Source organism: Pseudochaenichthys georgianus, chromosome 9, assembly GCF_902827115.2.
Source record: "Pseudochaenichthys georgianus chromosome 9, fPseGeo1.2, whole genome shotgun sequence".
NCBI classification, from domain to species: domain Eukaryota; kingdom Metazoa; phylum Chordata; class Actinopteri; order Perciformes; family Channichthyidae; genus Pseudochaenichthys; species Pseudochaenichthys georgianus.
In genome coordinates this window covers 46384090-46401520 of record NC_047511.1, presented here as the reverse complement: position 1 = coordinate 46401520, position 17431 = coordinate 46384090, and the positions used below count along the sequence as shown (strand labels likewise).

The following is a 17431-nucleotide window of genomic DNA, read 5'->3' as shown; positions in this document are numbered from 1 at the left end:
AGCCGGCAAGAACGAATGCCGTGCTTCCATGAGCGTCAAATCCCGACGCAGATGGGAATACATTGCAATCAGTTGAAAGCTATTTGCGTCCCTTTATGACGCTGAAGGAGCCTAGGAGCGTCACAATTGGACGCCACGGACACTGACCAAACGTCGCTATTGGACGCTTCGGGAGTGAGAGTGTGTTGTCTGGGGGGTCTGTGTGTGTGTGTGTGTGTGTGTGTGCGTGTCTGTGGTCTGTGTGGGGTCTGTGCGAGTGTGTCTGTGTGTGTGTCTGTGGTCTGTGTGTGTTGGGGGGTGGTTTGGGGGGGTCTGTGTGTGTGGGGGGTCTGTGTGTCTGTGGTATGTATGTGTGTGTGTGTGTGTGTGTGTGTGTGTGTGTGTGTGTGTGTGTGTGTGTGTGTGTGTGTGTGTGTGTGTGTGTGTGTGTGTGTGTGTGTGTGTGTCTCCCTCCCAGGTCGGCCTATGTTGACGTTATGTCAGGTCCCCTGTGTCGGCTTTTTCCAACGCAAGGGGGGGGGGGGGCCTTAGCGTCCATTTTCAACGCAAGGGGAGTGCCCTTAGCGTCCATTTTCAGCTTTCCGGGATGTCCATATGCTTCTATGGACGCTCATGGAAGCACGGCATTCGTTTGTGTCGACTGCCCTTAAAGGCAATGTGAGCGTCTATTCTCATTGGATAACGGAGAATTGTACACCCGGAAGTAAGTATTCCCCTTACTGTCGATTGATTTTACAGTGATATCTGCACTACTCATCGACTAATAAACACCAGATTATCCTTGTTAAGGACACAACATTGATTGGTTTAAATGATGTGCAATGCCATTTTGTGATTTAAAAACTAGCAGTAGTAATTTCAAATCAATTCTTGGGTCGACTGGAAGCCAGTGTAAAGATCTCAGAACAGGAGTGATGTGATCCACTTTTCTAGTGTTAGTGAGGACTCGAGCAGCAGCGTTCTGAATCAGCTGCAGCTTTCTGATAGATTTTTTAGTGAGACCTGTGAATACACTATTTTTGTTTGTTCAATTGGAGAAAGTTCTGAGTCATCCAGTCAGTGATGTGCTCAATGCACTTGCTCAGTGTTCTAATCGGAGAATAGTCTCCTGGTGTAATTTTAAAATAAATCTGGGTGTCGTCTGCATAGATGTGATAGCTAAGATCGCTCTTTTTAATAATTTCAGCCAGCATATACAAATTAAAAAGTTGGAGATTTCTCATTTTCCATTGTTTACTTCCTGGGTACGTGTGAATACCCAGAGCATAGATATATATATAAACACTAGATTGCTCAAGGGGGAGTCGCCAGCGTAGCTCACCGGCGGCCATCTTGCCACAGTCAACAACTACTGCTACAGCTGTTGTAAGGTGAGTGATCTGAACAAAAATACTCTTCACTCACTGAAGTCTTCACTGATTTACAAACGGTTTGATTTATTATAAACGTTATTAGCATGGCTATGATACAGGAGACAACAAGACATTAAAAAAAGAAAAGTTAATGATTATAATTATAAGTATGCTACATCTTTGATGTTTATAACAAATCGTTTGAAAATTGGTTGAAAATTGAGCAAGCTACGGTTATTTAAATAGTGCACCATAGACATAATGTTATGAATGAGCGAGCTGCCTGTGGCAAGATGGCCGCCATGTGGCAACGTCGGTCTCCATTGGCCAGCAGCGCGGGTGAGTCATCTAGTGTGTAGAGTATTCGCATTCGGTCTCTTTGGTCCTTCTGCAGGCACCGTATCGGATGTAGGGATCGACAGGAGGGATTCGAGTAGTGTTGTGATAACTGCAATGTGGATGTAATGTTGCTCCGTCACTATTAAGGTTATTAAACCAAGTTCTATGATAAACATGACTCGTTTATGAGAACATCAAACATGGTGTCAGAAGTCAAGTCTCCGGAGTTTTTTTCGGCAAATTTTCACGTCTGGGTGACGTTTGCGAGGACAACTAAGCCTGCTCCACCACGACGCATGCAGCTAAGCTAACATGGCAGATGGATTCCGGAGACCCGACCCACTCGTCTTTGACGGTAACATCGCAGAGAACTGGCGAGTGTTCGAACAGGAATATGACATTTTCATCGCGGCGGCACACTATGACAAGCCAGCACGCACACGAGCATACATTCCCCTCAATATAATATTAATAATAATAATAATAATGCATTTTATTTATATAGCGCTTTTCACAACTCAAATACGCTTTACAGTGTGAGGGAGGGTAGACAAATAAGGACAGACAAACAAGTAAGTATAGTAAAATAAAAAATAAATAAAAAGGCAGTCAAGAGGAAGTTGATTGAGAGGGGGGGGGCTTATGGGTAGACAGAGTTGAAAAGATGTGTTTTGAGGTGGGACTGATAGCGGGACCAGCGGCCATCGAGCGTGAGAGGTCTTTTGTCTATGCTGCTGAAGTGAGGGGTCCTGGCGAGGATGCGCCCGTCATCACTCATGCAGAGTCTAAAGAAGACCCGGAGTGTCTGAAAAGACAATTTAGGGAGATGTGCAACCCTCAAACAGATGTCACTATGGAAAGACACAAGATCAATACAAGGAATCAACAAGTTTGTGAGTCAATTGAATCGTATGTCAGTGCTTTAAGGATCAAGGCAAAGAGCTGCACAATCTCTATGAAGAACTAATCAGAGATAGACTGGTCTGTGGTATCAGTAATGACAGCTTAAGGAAAGTGCTCCTGAGACACTGTGATTTACAGGGCACTGAGATTTGTGACAAACTGTAAAGCATTAACCCATCACTGTACCCTGTATGCAAGGGCTGGTTTGCTTTCACTAACTGTACGGAGGCTCAGTCACTGGTACTTTTTTATATACAAAGCCATGTTAGGGAAACTTCCATCCTATATCTGCTCCCTGATCTCACGGAGAATTGTAAGTGGCTACTGCCTGAGATCGAATGCTGTGGTTTTATTAAATGTGCCAACTGCTAGGACTGTCTTAGGGAAGACAGCTTTTAGATGTGCAGCTCCTCTGTCTTGGAATAGTCTGCAAATTAAATGGAAACTGAACAATCTGGTGCCACTAAATGTTTTTAAAGCTCGGTTGGATGCTACTCAATCGGAAGCTATTGGTACCTGTTTATGTGGATAATTTTGTAAATGATGCTGTATGATGTCCTTTTGTTGTTCTGTTTATGCTTTTATGTTTCATGTGGAACTACTTGAACAGGTCTCCCTTGGAAAAGAGATCAATGATCTCAATGGGATTTTATCTGTATAAATAAAGGTTTGAAATGAAATGTAACACTAATCAAGGCTGTAACATATGGCAGATCCATGAGATGACTGAAGAGCACAATAAAACGCTAGCTATGCCACAGCACTCTACCACAAATGTGGATTCAGTTCAGACTTACCAGAGAGGAACATGAAAATACGACAACAAAAGGAAACCTCAGGCAAAGGGAGTTAGCTCTATTTCCAACTGCTACAGATGTAGCGCTTCGTTTCAGACGCCTACCCGGGCGGGTCCGTGATCGGCACGGGGTGGGCCCCTGCTGAAAAGGAAAACCCCCCCGCAGGACTTGAAACGCCCCCTTGATAAATACATTTAATTATAATGAAACCAGCAGCAATGGATCATGGATCCACCAGGGGGAGCCGTGAAAAGCTGCCACACTGGAACTCATGTGAAATAAACAGCTGATCTACAGGGATCTGATATAGCGGATATTTGTTAAGATCCATATATGTCACGGATAGGATCACATTCTGTGCTTAAGTAAGAGACATGTAATCATTTACTAAACATCACGATGTTTTTATTTAACAAAATAATGTTTAATTCACGTTGGCGTAAGTACAAAACCATCGCTATGTTTTTAGATCAGGAAATGCATCCAGGGTCAAACAAACGATGTTCGATCGTGATCCTCGCGATCATTTAATGTATCATATTTCGCGAGTTGAAATGAATGCACTACATTTAATCCACGTGAGTTTACAACAACGACAATAATCGCTTTGTTTTTATATCACATCCGACGCAGCGGCTCTGTACCGATCATCCTAATCCCACGGGCAAACAATAATATGTACAGTGCTAATAGTTTACTGTAGTATTAGTGTCTAATATTACTGCTATAATAATCACACATTGAGTTGTTGAAATCAGACCGTCGTTTTTTTTAAACGCTCTGAATGAAACGGCAGCTCTCAGGTGATCAGCTGTGTGTTTACACAATAAAATATGCATAGTAATTTAATACCTTCCAACACACATTGTAAGAACAGTTCTGTTTCATATGAGTGTTGAGAGCCGTATCCACAAATCTCCTAATTTTGCCCTCAGTGCACCAGATTGATGCATTTAACTTCAATTTAAATAAAAACATCTTCTGTTGTAACAACAATAACATTATAAATAGTAACATAGCATGGTATTGCACATTTACTGTAGCTTTGAGTGTTACTGGCCTGAGATTTTTTTTATTACATGAATGAAGGTGACTGAGGCTTTTTAATATAGACTTTTCAGTGTCCCACATTTTGCACAGAACTGTCCCACATTAGGAAAACAGATTGTCTGAGACAACTTGGCACTAAGAGTACTAATATGTCTACCATTTCTTGTATGAGTTTAATATCTGCATGTTCTCTTTTGGTTTGATTAGAACACATCCTGGGGATTTCAGAATGTTACTGGATTTTGATTTATTGTATCGGCTTCATGTCGCAATATATTCCCGAAGTCTGAAATGCAAAAATGTTCCACATTAGGGCAATTCACCCTGCATTTAATCATTTTGTTTATTTTTAACGAAATAAATGTGGTTTAATCCATCATGAAATTAATGTAGGCTATTTACTTAGTAGGCCTACATATCTGACATGAACGATTAAACACGTTTGTGCATTCTTTATGAATGCAAACAGAGTCATTTCGTTTATTTTTAACGAAATAAATGTGATTTAATCCACATAATTTACTGTGTTAATTGTTTACTTAGTATTGTTTAACTTGAATGTTCTTCACTTTTTAAATGCCTCTGTGATGTGCTGCTACCCATTTCCCCTCGGGGACTAATAAACGAATACTATGACATTAACGATTAAACACATTTGTGCATTCTTTATGAATGCAAACCGAGTCAAGCCGACTCTAATAAACGAATACTATATATTGAACGTCTATTGAATGGCCTTTGTATGTATACAGTATAGCCCAACCATTTACACCTTCCTTTTTTCCCGTCAAGAGTTTGAATTGGAGAAAGGTAATCGGTGGTGCTTTTATAGCCTATTGCATAATAACTGTGTGATTTATATTGCTTTTCAAATGCATATGGCCACCCATTTACACGGCTCTTCCCGTCAAGAATATGAATAGAACTTAGTTAGATCACTTTACATTTCTGCGAATGAATTTTTAATCACACACGTCTCCCCATCCCGAAAATAAAAAGAGGAAACAATTTTCAAGTTCAGTTTTCACCATTTTATTTAAAAATAACTGACATACAGTAACAGACACGTGCTGTAGGCCTATCTGCTGCGGAAACCAGGACGAGCGATTTCGGGATCTGTTTTTCTGGGCTCCTCAGTCTCTCGTTTACCCGGCTCCTGATCTTATGCCACTGGTCAATGTTCAGATTTGGGAACCGATTGGAAACATAAGACTCAATCTGTTGCTTCACATTGAGGGGAAGAGGCATTTTCCCATTGGTCCCAGTCCAGTTGGTTATTTTCACCATTCTCCCATATGTTACAAATGGCGTTATGGCCATGAACATATTAGCAGCATAGATCTCAGGGCGATGCTGTCCCTTAAAAAAGCTGTCCTGGTAAAAACTTTCCTCTCGTTCTGAGGAAACAGCCCTGGTGGGTTCATCAGGAGTGACCGCCGATACTGAGACAACGAAATGCAGTTTAGCTTCTAACCAGGAGCAACAAGCAGTAAAGTGAAAAGTAATGTTCACAATCTACAGAATAAAATATATAATTAATTGAATGATGAATAAACAGTGGGGTATGAATACACTAGATATCAGCCTGTGAGCAGTATGAACAGTGTGTATGAATATGCTAAGATATATAAAGTATGAAAACGGTAGGACCATACCGTTCTCCAGCCCCAACCCCCCCATGTTTCATATGTATGTTGGGGACCCTTTGTTTAAAACTAATTGGCCATCGGAATGTGTGGAGTCACATTCCACAGCTCTCCCCCCTCCTGTGATCCCCCGCACACAGAGAAAGAAATATCAAACATTTAATAAAAGTGAAAAACAATGAACAAGACTTAACGTATTCATCATAATTAATTATATTTATTTCGTTTGGATGTAGGTGATCTTCTACTATATGAACATTTTGGACCCAAAATCACAACATATATGTAAAAACAGATTTTGAAAATGATTTTATTTTTCACAACACAAACATACACAACGAAACCATTTAAAAGCTGGAAATATATACATGGGATGTGACTATGATAATGTGAAAGTTTGATTGAGGTAGCATGGGATTTCATTCTGATAAGGCAAAAGTGTTATTATAAATATAATACAAATATATATATATATACACATTATGTACAAAAATCTGTTTTTTGTGTCTTTATCTGTGCCACGCTTCAAAGCGGTTTCTGTCAACTATACGACACAGAGGGCAACATCACAGATTCCTCCTCCTCCATGTCAAAAAACAAGCTTAAAGCTTGACTCACGTTCAGAGTTCTCTTCATCATAGTTGAGTCTTCAAAACTCTAAATATATCTAACTATATCTACATTTTCAATGTTTGTTTGTCACTTTACTTCAATCGCAGTCTCCCGCAGCCTCTCTTCGTCTCCCGCAGCCTGTCTTCGTATATCTTCGCCTCTCTCCATTTCCCGCCGTCTCTCTTCGGTTCCCGCCGTCCCTCTTCGTCTCTTTTCGTCTCGTTTCGTATCACTCCGTTTACCTGATTACCTCACCCCTTCCTGGTAAATACATCCTGTTGAGCAGAATCTACAGTTTCCAGTATTTTCCGTTTCGTAAAATGATAAAATACGGCGAAAATATTAAAATATGTGCTTCCATTATTCATACTTCTGAAATATATCTGTATTAACTTTATATCATCGTATGTCCGTGTTTATTGGGTATTTTTGCATGAAACAAAGACTGGCATATAGTTTCGAGCCAGTACTTTCGACAGAAATACACATATACATCCTGTTGAGCAGGATCTACAGTTTCCAGTATTTTCCGTTTCGTAAAATGATCAAATATGGCGAAGATATTCAAATATGTGCTTCCATATTTCATACTTTTGATATGTATTAACTTTATATCATCGTATCTCCGTGTTTACTGGGTCTTTTTGCATGAAACAAAGACTGGGATATAGTTTCAAGCCAGCACTTTCGACAGAAACACACGGCAATGTTGTCCGGACTGTTGTTTTTATGCGGCACCGGCTTGAACAGGTCATGTGATCTGATCACGCCGGCGTGACGGTCGACTCCAAAGGGTTAATATTAAATACATATAAGTATTTTTACAACTTGTATTTAGAAATACTCTGTTGTAATTATTGATGCATACATGTGTTCATCCATTCAATGTGGCATCTGCTATAATGGGGTTAATGTATGATATTACTTAATAATACAATACATTATGATATATGATATGATAATTACATTTTAGTTTTATTCATTTCTTATTTCATAGTTTCTCATTATTATTATTATTTTTTATCGCTCATCTTATTTTTGATTTTATTAATCTGTGTGAATCTGTGCTGTCCTGTTTTTCACTCTCACCCTGTTGCTGTTTGAACTACTGAATTTCCCCACGGGATTAATAAAGGTCCATCTTATCTTATCTTAATGTATAAGTTGATTTACTTCAATCTACTGTACAATATTACAGGAAATATACTGCATAAAGCAAACTATATACTTTATTTGATCTAAAATATTGATGTTTCTACAACACCCATTGTGTATTTTGTGAATGAAGCGCCATCTCATGGTTAAATCCTGTAATTGAACAAATGGGGAAATTGGGCAACGCCCTCTAGCAATTTGGCAACACCCCCAGCCCCTGGCATCCGCTGGGCTTTTGACTGGGACACACCCTTTTGAGTCTGATCTGGAGTGCTACATCTGTACAACTGTGGAGGTAGTCATGCAGCAAAGAGGGACAACTGTCCAGCTAATGGTCAACAGTGTCATACCTGCAAAAAGTGGAATCATTTCGAGAAGTGTTGCAAGTCCATACAACAAACATATAACAAGCAAGGGCCCAGGAGGATAGGTCATCAACTAGAACCTGATCAAGCTGATACAACTACAGATGAAACATTCTATGTTGACGGCGTAACACTGCAAGTAAGTGTTGATGCAACTGATGCACAGATAGAAAACAATGACGAGGCTTTTGTCACTGTGCACATCAATGACAATGTAGTCGAGATGAAAGTAGACACTGGTGCGAAGTGCAATGTTCTGTCAAAAATGTCATTCAATGTGATAAAAGGAGATGAACAAATACAGAAGTGTTTTAAATCCACTAATCTTGTTCCATTTTGCTAGAGAGAAACCAGGTTTGGTGAAATTCTTACCTGGCTGGATTTCAAAGATCATCCCGGTGTGTGATTCCCGGCCTGCTAGCTCCCTGGCTCCCAATTCCCAACCTGGTACCATACGCCTCGGTGGGTTCCGTCCGGCCGATTTCCAGCACCTCGTCTCCTGTTGGCTCTCCAGCCAACGCCAGCTCCCCGAGTCCTGTCGGCGTACCGGCCGACTCCAGCACCTCGTCTCCTGCTGGCTCCCCGGCCGACGCCAGCTCTCCGAGTCTTGTCGGCGTACCGGCCGACTCCAGCACCTCGTCTCCTGCTGGCTCCCCGGCCGACGCCAGCTCCCCGTGTCCTGTCGGCGTACCAACCGACACAAGTTCCTTCTCAAGACCCCTCTCAAGTCCCCTCTCAACTTCCTACCCGAGTCCCCTCTCAAGTTTCCTCTCAGGTCCCCTTTCGAGTCTCTTCTCGAGTCTCCTCTCAAGTTCCCTCTCAAGTCTCCTCTCGAGTTCCCTCTCTGGTCCCCTCTCGAGTCTCTTCTCGAGTCCCCTCACGAGTCCCCTCTCGGGTCCCCTCTCAAGACACTTCTCAAGTCCCCTCTCAAGACACTTCTCAGGTCCCATCTCGAGTCTCTTCTCAAGTTCCCTCTCAAGTCCACTCTCAGGTCCCATCTCCAGTCTCTTCTCAAGTTCCCTTTCAAGTCCCCTCTCAGGTCCCATCTCGAGTCCTCTCTCAAGTCCCCTCTCAAGTTCCCTCTCGAGTTCCTTCTCCGGTCCCCTCTCAGGTCTCTTCTCGAGTCCCCTCTCGAGTCCCCTCTCAAGTCTCCTCTCGAGTTCCCTCTCAAGTCATCTCTCGAGTCCCCTCTCAAGTTTCCTCTCAGGTCCCCTTTCGAGTCTCTTCTCGAGTCTCCTCTCAAGTTCCCTCTCAAGTCTCCTCTCGAGTTCCCTCTCTGGTCCCCTCTCGAGTCTCTTCTCGAGTCCCCTCACGAGTCCCCTCTCGGGTCCCCTCTCAAGACACTTCTCAAGTCCCCTCTCAAGACACTTCTCAGGTCCCATCTCGAGTCTCTTCTCAAGTTCCCTCTCAAGTCCACTCTCAGGTCCCATCTCCAGTCTCTTCTCAAGTTCCCTTTCAAGTCCCCTCTCAGGTCCCATCTCGAGTCCTCTCTCAAGTCCCCTCTCAAGTTCCCTCTCGAGTTCCTTCTCCGGTCCCCTCTCAGGTCTCTTCTCGAGTCCCCTCTCGAGTCCCCTCTCAAGTCTCCTCTCGAGTTCCCTCTCAAGTCATCTCTCGAGTTCCCTCTCAAGTCACCGCTCGAGTTACCTCTCAAGTTCCCTATCGAGTCACCTCTCAAGTCACCTCTCAAGTTCCCTCTCGAGTCCCCTCTCGAGTCTCCTCTCGAGTTCCCTCTCGAGTCACTTCTAGAGTTCCCTCTCGAGTTCCCTCTCAAGTCCCCTCTCGAGTCTCCTCTCGAGTTCCCTCTCAAGCCCTCTCTCTCGAGTCCCCTCTCGAGTCCCCTATCGAGTCCCCTCTCAAGTCACCTCTCGAGTTCCCTCTCAAGTCACCTCTCGAGTCTCCGATCAAGTTCCCTCTCGAGATTCCTCTCAAGTCACCTCTCAAGTCAACTCTCAAGTGTCCTCTCAAGTTCCCTCTCAAGCCCTCTCTCAAGTTCCCACTCAAGTCCCTACTCAAGTGTCGTTGGAGGGTCCGCTGGGGGTCCTGTCAACCCTATGTCCTGTGCCGTTGGAGGTCCCGCCGACTACTCTTCCGCTGGGGGTCCTGCCAACCCTATGTCCTGTGCCGTTGGAGGTCCCGCCGACTACTCTTCCGCTGGGGGTCCTGCCAACTCCATGTCCTGTGCCGTTGGAGGTTCCGCCGACTGCTCTCCTGCCGGGGGTCCTGCCGGGCCTGTGTCCTCTTCCGTGTGGAATCTTGCTGACACCTGTCCCACCGGCTCCGGATCCTGTCCGGTCTACACCGGCTCCTGCCCGGCCTCCGGAGCTGTCCGGTCTTTGCTCTCGAGCCCGGTCCCCTGAGTTCGCCCACTGTGGTCTTCGCCCCTCCTTGAACTCTGCCTTGCCCCCGGGCCGTCCGCCCGAGACCCCCTCCTCGAACTCTGCCTTGCCCCCGGGCCGTCCGCCCGAGACCCCCTCCTCGAACTCTGCCTTGCCCCCGGGCCCTCCGCCCCAGACCCCCTCTTCGAACTCTGCCTTGCCCTGGGCTGTCAGCCAAGGCTCTTCCTCCGGACCCCCTCCACCCACCCTGCTGGACATTGTTGGATTTTTGTTTTGGTGTTTAGGGACGTCTAGAATCCGTCCCTTGAGGAGGGGGTTCTGTCACGATTATCATGTCATGTCACATTTCTATGTCTAGGTTTGGGTGTTTTTGCTGTTCTCTCTGTCATATTTTCCTCCTGGGTTATTGTCTGGTCCTTTTCCCTGTGTTTTTCCTCCTGTCGTTAGTTTCCCTGGTGTGTCTAGTTATCTGATTGTGTTCACCTGTGGCCCTTGTGTTTCTCCTCCCCTGCCCGGCTGTTTCTCGTCTTGTGATTACCCCTCCCTGTCACAATCTTAAGGAGAACCCAAATGCAGCACTCGAGAAACCAAGGAGAATTGGTAATATACTTTATTGGAGATTCCACTGGATCGGAGGAATACCAACCGGGCAGTTTAACGCACCGGAGGACAGCGGGCAGAAGGTGAGTCAGGGACAGGCAGAGGGTCAGGGAGTGAGCGAGGCGGTCAGCGTGGATACAGGCAGGGTCGGATAACAAGCCAGGCAGGATAGTCGAGGGACAGGCAGGATCAGGAAACAGGCAGAGCAGGCAGGTCGGGGACAGGCAGGGTCGGAACCGGGTAGGCAATCTAGTTTTGAACGCGGGAGAGACAAGCATGAGGCAAAGTACAATCTGGCAAAGTGTGTGTGTCAGGTGCGGGTTTAAATACTGGCAGAAGCTAATGGGTGCAGAAGAGAAAGAGAGTGAGTTAACGAGTGGGTGTGGAAAACAGGTGATACAGGTGAATGGAAAACTACTGGTGAAGAGCAGACTATGACACTCCCTGTATTTAGTCTTGTCTCTTCCTGTGTTCAGTATTGGTGCTTCTTTTGTTTGTGACCTAGTTCACTGTAGAGTGTTTTGTCTGTCCAAGTATAATTAAGTCCTTGAAATAAAGGTGTTATCAAGTGCTATCTGCGTTTGGGTCCTACCTGCTTCACTCTGCATATCAAAACCTATTTAAACAGACCACCAGCCCCTCGTCACCATACTAAAAAAGCCCATACACACAGCACCTGCAAGACTACAAAGAATGATGCTACGACTACAAAAGTACGACATCACACTTGTGTACAAATGCGGAAAGCAAATGTTCCTGGCTGACACTTTGCCGTGAGCTCCCCGCAGCTCCACAGTTCAGCAAGCTGAAGAAGAGGACAACTTTGACGTAATGACTGTTTACTACATATCTTCTTCTCGCTTAGAAGAGTTAGAGAGGCACACCGCTGAAGACATGACTCTGCAAACACTCAGCACCACTATCAGACACGGGTGGCCCGCTAAACAGCATAATCTTCCACATGCCATTAGACCGTATTTTCCTTTCAGAGACGAACTGATTGTTGAAAATGGAGTCATAATGAAGGGTCACAAAGCAGTTATTCCTCTGTCACTACAGAAAGAATACATCAGCATCATGCACAGAGGACATCCTGGCGAAGAAGCTACAAAGCGGAGAGCACGTGGCATGACAACATTCACGCAGAAATACAGTCATGCTCAGTGTGTAACAGCACAAAACCACACCAGCAGAAAGAACCACTCCATCTGCATCCAGTTCCAGACCTGCCGTGGTCAACTGTAGCAACTGACATCTTTGAGTGGCACAATCAGCAATATTTGAAATGTATATTCAGGTATGAGATAGACATGCTTCGTGATATCACTGCAACAACAGTCATTGCAAAGCTGAAAAGACATTTCTCAGTTCATGGAGCACCTCACACCCTCATGTCAGACAATGGGAGGCAGTTTACTAGCCAGCGCTTTAAAGACTTTGCTTCACAGTGGGACTTCACTCATATTACCAGCAGCCCTGAGTATCCTCAGTCCAACGGGCTAGCTGAACGGGCTGTGTGCAGTGCTAAGCAGCTCATGGAGAAATCTCATAGAGATGGAACTGATGTTTTTCTTAACCTATTAAACATAAGGAATGTACCACGTGACGCAATATTAGGATCTCCTGCACAGAGACTGATGTGGAGACAAACACGTACAACACTCCCAGTCTCGGTGAAGCTGCTTGAGCCAGACATGTGTCATCCACAAGAGGTAAAAGCCCAGCTTCTAAACAAGAGGTTGAATAAAAAACAGTGCTACTGTATGATAGGTCAAGCCGACCACTACAACCTTTGATGGAAGGACAGGTTGTTAGGATGCAGACCCCACAAGGTTACAACAGGACTGGAATGATTCAACAGATTTGCAAGGAACCCCGGTCATTTGTAGTCCACTCGGACGGGAAGCTGTACAGAAGGAATCGTAGGCACATTCTGCCTGTAGCTGAGCCTGTCCCGTCACACACCTCCACAAGTGACACTGATCATCAGGACACAGGACTTGAGTTTACAGATTGTAACACGCACACACAGGAATCACTGAACAGTGAACACATGAGGGCTGATGTTCCCACAGCTAAACTGCTGTCAGCCACTCCTGAGAGTGTCTACAGGACACGCTCAGGCCGTGCTATCAAGCCTAATCCCAAATACAGAGACTGAAGGACGTAGGGTCCGTGACGTCACCCATAGGATTCTGTAGAGTTGCCGTGAAGCCCTTAGTAGGCGGAGTCGGCCACTAACGGCTCAACAGTGATGTCAGAGTTCAACTCCAGCCTGCTCCAAATAAGGGCAAAGAGGCGGAGCCGAGGCGGGACCTGCTGCCACCGAACTGGAAGTTCCAGAGCTAGCTGAAGCTACCAAGCTAAGCTAACATGTTCCCCATCTGCACGCTGCCGTCGCATTTTACGTTTCTAAGGAAAGCGGACATGAAACTATTCAGCAAAACTATAAATAATAATAATAATTGAGTTTTTAGCATAAACTTCATAATCTTAAAACCCCTTAAAGTTTGTATGGAATTGTGCTAAATTCAACACTGGAATCAAGCAAATATTAATATGTTTGCATGACATTAGTTATTTATATTTTGATATCACTTAACTATACGTTTAATATATTTAAGTCAAGCTAAGGTACATGTGATGGTAGCTAGTTAGTGCACTTACCTGTGAGGCCTCCTCCAAACAGCATAATAACCAGACTGTATCATTAAAACTAAGTACCAGTTCTAGATCCTTGACTTTAGACGAACAATTCAAAAGACACAATGTATTTAAAGACTCCTTTGCACTCCTTTTGTCCATTATTCTTACTGAAAATGTTAGATTACACATCTGACTGAAGATTGGCCCCATTTATTTGTGACGTTGCAAACTCTGCGGTACAAGGCACAAGTGATGTGAAGCTCATAAAGCGAGGCAAATAGAAATAATCAGCTGATGGAGTGTAGATGTGGAAATAGCTGCATTCGATCAACTGACTGTGTTTTCACAATAAAAGTAGTTTATTAGTGAATGTCCTGTACTGGTCTTAAAATCTCATAACATCAGCTTTTAATGTTCCTCTTGGACAGGGGTGGGCAATTATTTTTCCTAGGGGGCCAAATGAGCAACTGAAAATATTTTGGAGGGCCGGGCCAAAATGCCGAACTCAATTATGCATAATATACATTTTATTTCTATATAAAAAGCAGTAAATGGCATTGTTTTGACCGCTGGTTAGAGTGTATGTTATTATTTGGCAATTAAAAGGTGAGGTTAGCTTTCAAAAATATCATTTATTCAAATAGAATTTCCAAAATGATAAACATTTTCAGTCACATTAATAAATAAGGGCATTTTGAGTTTCATATACTATTGAAACAAGGATTTTCTTAGCTTTCTAAAGACATCACATCATCTTTGTAGCCAAAATAAACAAGACATATCACTGAACTGTGTAACTGTGTAAAGAAAAGTGTCCCAGTTTTGTAGCCTTTTTGACTTTACATGCCTATATTAAACATTTAATGTTTTCAGAACTGCGCAAAAAAAAAAAAAAGATCAAGTGTCCCATTTCACTTGTTATATTTCCACATTTTAGTGTTCTTCAGTTCTTTTTTTTTCATTCAGTGTGAGAAATCCAGTCTCTGTTGAGCTTTAATAAGTCCATCAAAGTCAGGTTGAATGTCTGAGGTGGAGATGCGAAGCACAGCTGACAGATGTTCATCAGTGAGAGAGGATCTGTACCTGGATTTGGTAAACTTCATGACTGAGAATGTCTGTTCACATGTATAGGTGGATCCAAAGAGAACCAACATCTTCTGAGCATGTCTCCTCATGTTTGGAAAGTTCTCCTCCTTGAGAGCAGAGTAGAACTCTAGCAGTGATGCTGACTTAAAGTGCTCTTTCAGTAGTGAATCAGACTGCAAGTCAATGAGTTCAAGCTGAACCTCAGTGGGTGCACGATCAACACTGCAGGTAAAGGGAGAGGAAACCAGCTGCATTTCATCCTCAACCTTTTTGAAATCTTGAAAACGCCTTGAAAATTCATCACGCAGTGCTCCTAACATGGATGAGTACCTGTGCCGGTGATCAGCTGATGGTTTGACTTCTTTCAGGGTTTTCATGTGTTCGAGATTGTTGCTGCCTAGTTGCCTTGAAATTAATTGCAACGTTGTCATGAAGGCTTTCACATGGCTCTGCATTTCATGAGCAAAAAGGCCCTTGCCCTGCAGTTGTGTGTTCAGTGCATTCATCATTGCAGTCACATCAACAGCAAATGTTAAATCTGCCATCCAGTCCTTATCAGACAGCTCTGGGATGGTTTTGCCTTTCATCTCACAAAACTCTTTTATCTCTGATTTCAGAACCCAAAACCTTTTTAGCACTTTGCCCAGGCTGAGCCATCTGACAGCTGTGTGGTACCTGACATCACCATGTTCGCTCTCTTGCTCCTCCAATAGTGAAACAAACTGCCTGTGCTTTAATGCTCGCGCTCTGATGAAATTAACTGTTGTAGTAACAACATCAACCACATGGCTACATTTTAGCACTGACTTGTACAACGCTTGCTGATGAATAATACAATGTATAAACACCAATTTCTGCTCTGCGTTGAGTTCACTCACTTTATCTTGCATTCTTTTCAAAAGCCCAACATTTTTCCCTGTCAAATTCGGACATCGTTTACCTCGGTGAACAGATCACTCCCCGTTGTGGTTCCTTTCATTGGCCGCATTGCTGCCAGCTCCTCCGTAAGCTTGAAGTCGGGCGTTATCCCCCGGAGAAATATGAGCAGCTGGGCTGTGTCACAGCTCTCATCCAAAACCAAAGAAAAAAAGTGGAAGCTTCCCACTTCACTTTGCAGCTGAAACTCCAGATTCTCTGCGATGTCCTCCACCCTTCTCGTCACGGTGCGGCGGGACAGCGGGATGTTTTCAAACGCTTCTTTTTTCTCTGGCCATAGCAGTGCTGCAGACTCGACCATGCACTCTTTTCTGCATGCAGCTTTGTAAAACAGCCTTGTTGTTTTTCTAGCTTTGCTAGTAAATCCGTTGATGTCCGCGCTCGTTCGGCATCAGTCAAGTTTTTGTATTTCGCGGCATGTTTCGTCTAGTAATGCCGTTTCAAATTGTACTCTTTAAACACGGCGACATGCTCCCCACAAACCAAACACACAGGTTTACCCTTGACTTCAGTAAAGAAAAAATTAGTAGTCCATATTTGTTTGAAAGTTCTGCTTTCGGCATCCACTTTCCTCTTTTTGGCATGAGCCGACATTTTCGCATTTTTCAGAGGTGACAAGGAAGGTAGACACGCATTTCACGTGCACAGTTGACGTGCACGATTGCGTGCACTGTGAGAATAAATGGGCTTCAAAATAAAAGCAATGCGGTTTTAGTCCACCCATAAGATAATTAGAAAATATGTTTTATTTTCTAATTATCATGTAATCTTTCGCGGGCCGGTCAGAATCATCCCGCGGGCCGTATTTGGCCCGCGGGCCGTACAATGCCCAGGTCTGCTCTTGGATGTTCTTCTTGACCCTCAGAGAAGGAGAAGATGTCGTGTCTTTCAGGCATGTCCTTTCCTAACAAAAATGACAGGAAACATAAAACATATTATTGCAGAACAAGTGTGTTATTTATGAAAGCGGTGTGTTTGTGTGTTTAGGGGCTGTTGATATAATTATTTTGTAATTGTAATGTTTTTTGTTTTTTTCAACAGTGAGCTACAAAGACAATCAGATTATGAATGAACAGTATGAAGTTCATCAACATTGAAATATATGTTATTATCAAAATAATATTTAACTGTTACAATACGTAGTGCAACTGTAGAAGCTTGCTCTGTTGTCTCACTGAAAGAATAACTTTTACCAATCAGACAATATTGAGAGATAAATAGTAGCAGTTCTCACTATGTGTTAAATATCTTTGCCTTCAATACATTAAATTAGAAAGCTGAATATCTAAATGTAACTTTTTGCATGGAATAAACCCTCAACTTAACTGATGTGTAGGTGATCTAGTATTGTTTAATGGAATGTATATCAGTGTATTAAAGTCAATACTTCATTTATTTAAACCAATATCTTTCTTGATTCTTTGTACAGTATGAAAAAAAGAGTCTTTGTACCTGTGCTGAAGTTCACTGCTGTGAGGAGTCCAGTTCTGTCTCTCACTCTCTGGTCCAGCCTGTCTGCGTCACCTATACACCTTAAACAAACAGATGTATATGTAAAGTACCATGTGTACAAGCAATATAACTGATTATCTTCTGTTGAACATGTTG

At 43.5% G+C, this 17431-nt stretch overlaps 1 protein-coding gene across 1 annotated transcript; it reads right to left on the bottom strand.

Moving 5' to 3' along the window:
* Nucleotides 1-14763: 14763 nt before the first annotated feature.
* LOC139434470 (general transcription factor II-I repeat domain-containing protein 2B-like) lies at nt 14764-15837 on the bottom strand (the record flags this gene model as incomplete). The annotated part of the gene is made up of 1 exon (XM_071204309.1): nt 14764-15837. A coding segment is annotated over one exon (1074 nt), but the record flags the coding sequence as incomplete, so codon positions are not given.
* Between the last annotated feature and the right edge of the window lie 1594 nt (nt 15838-17431).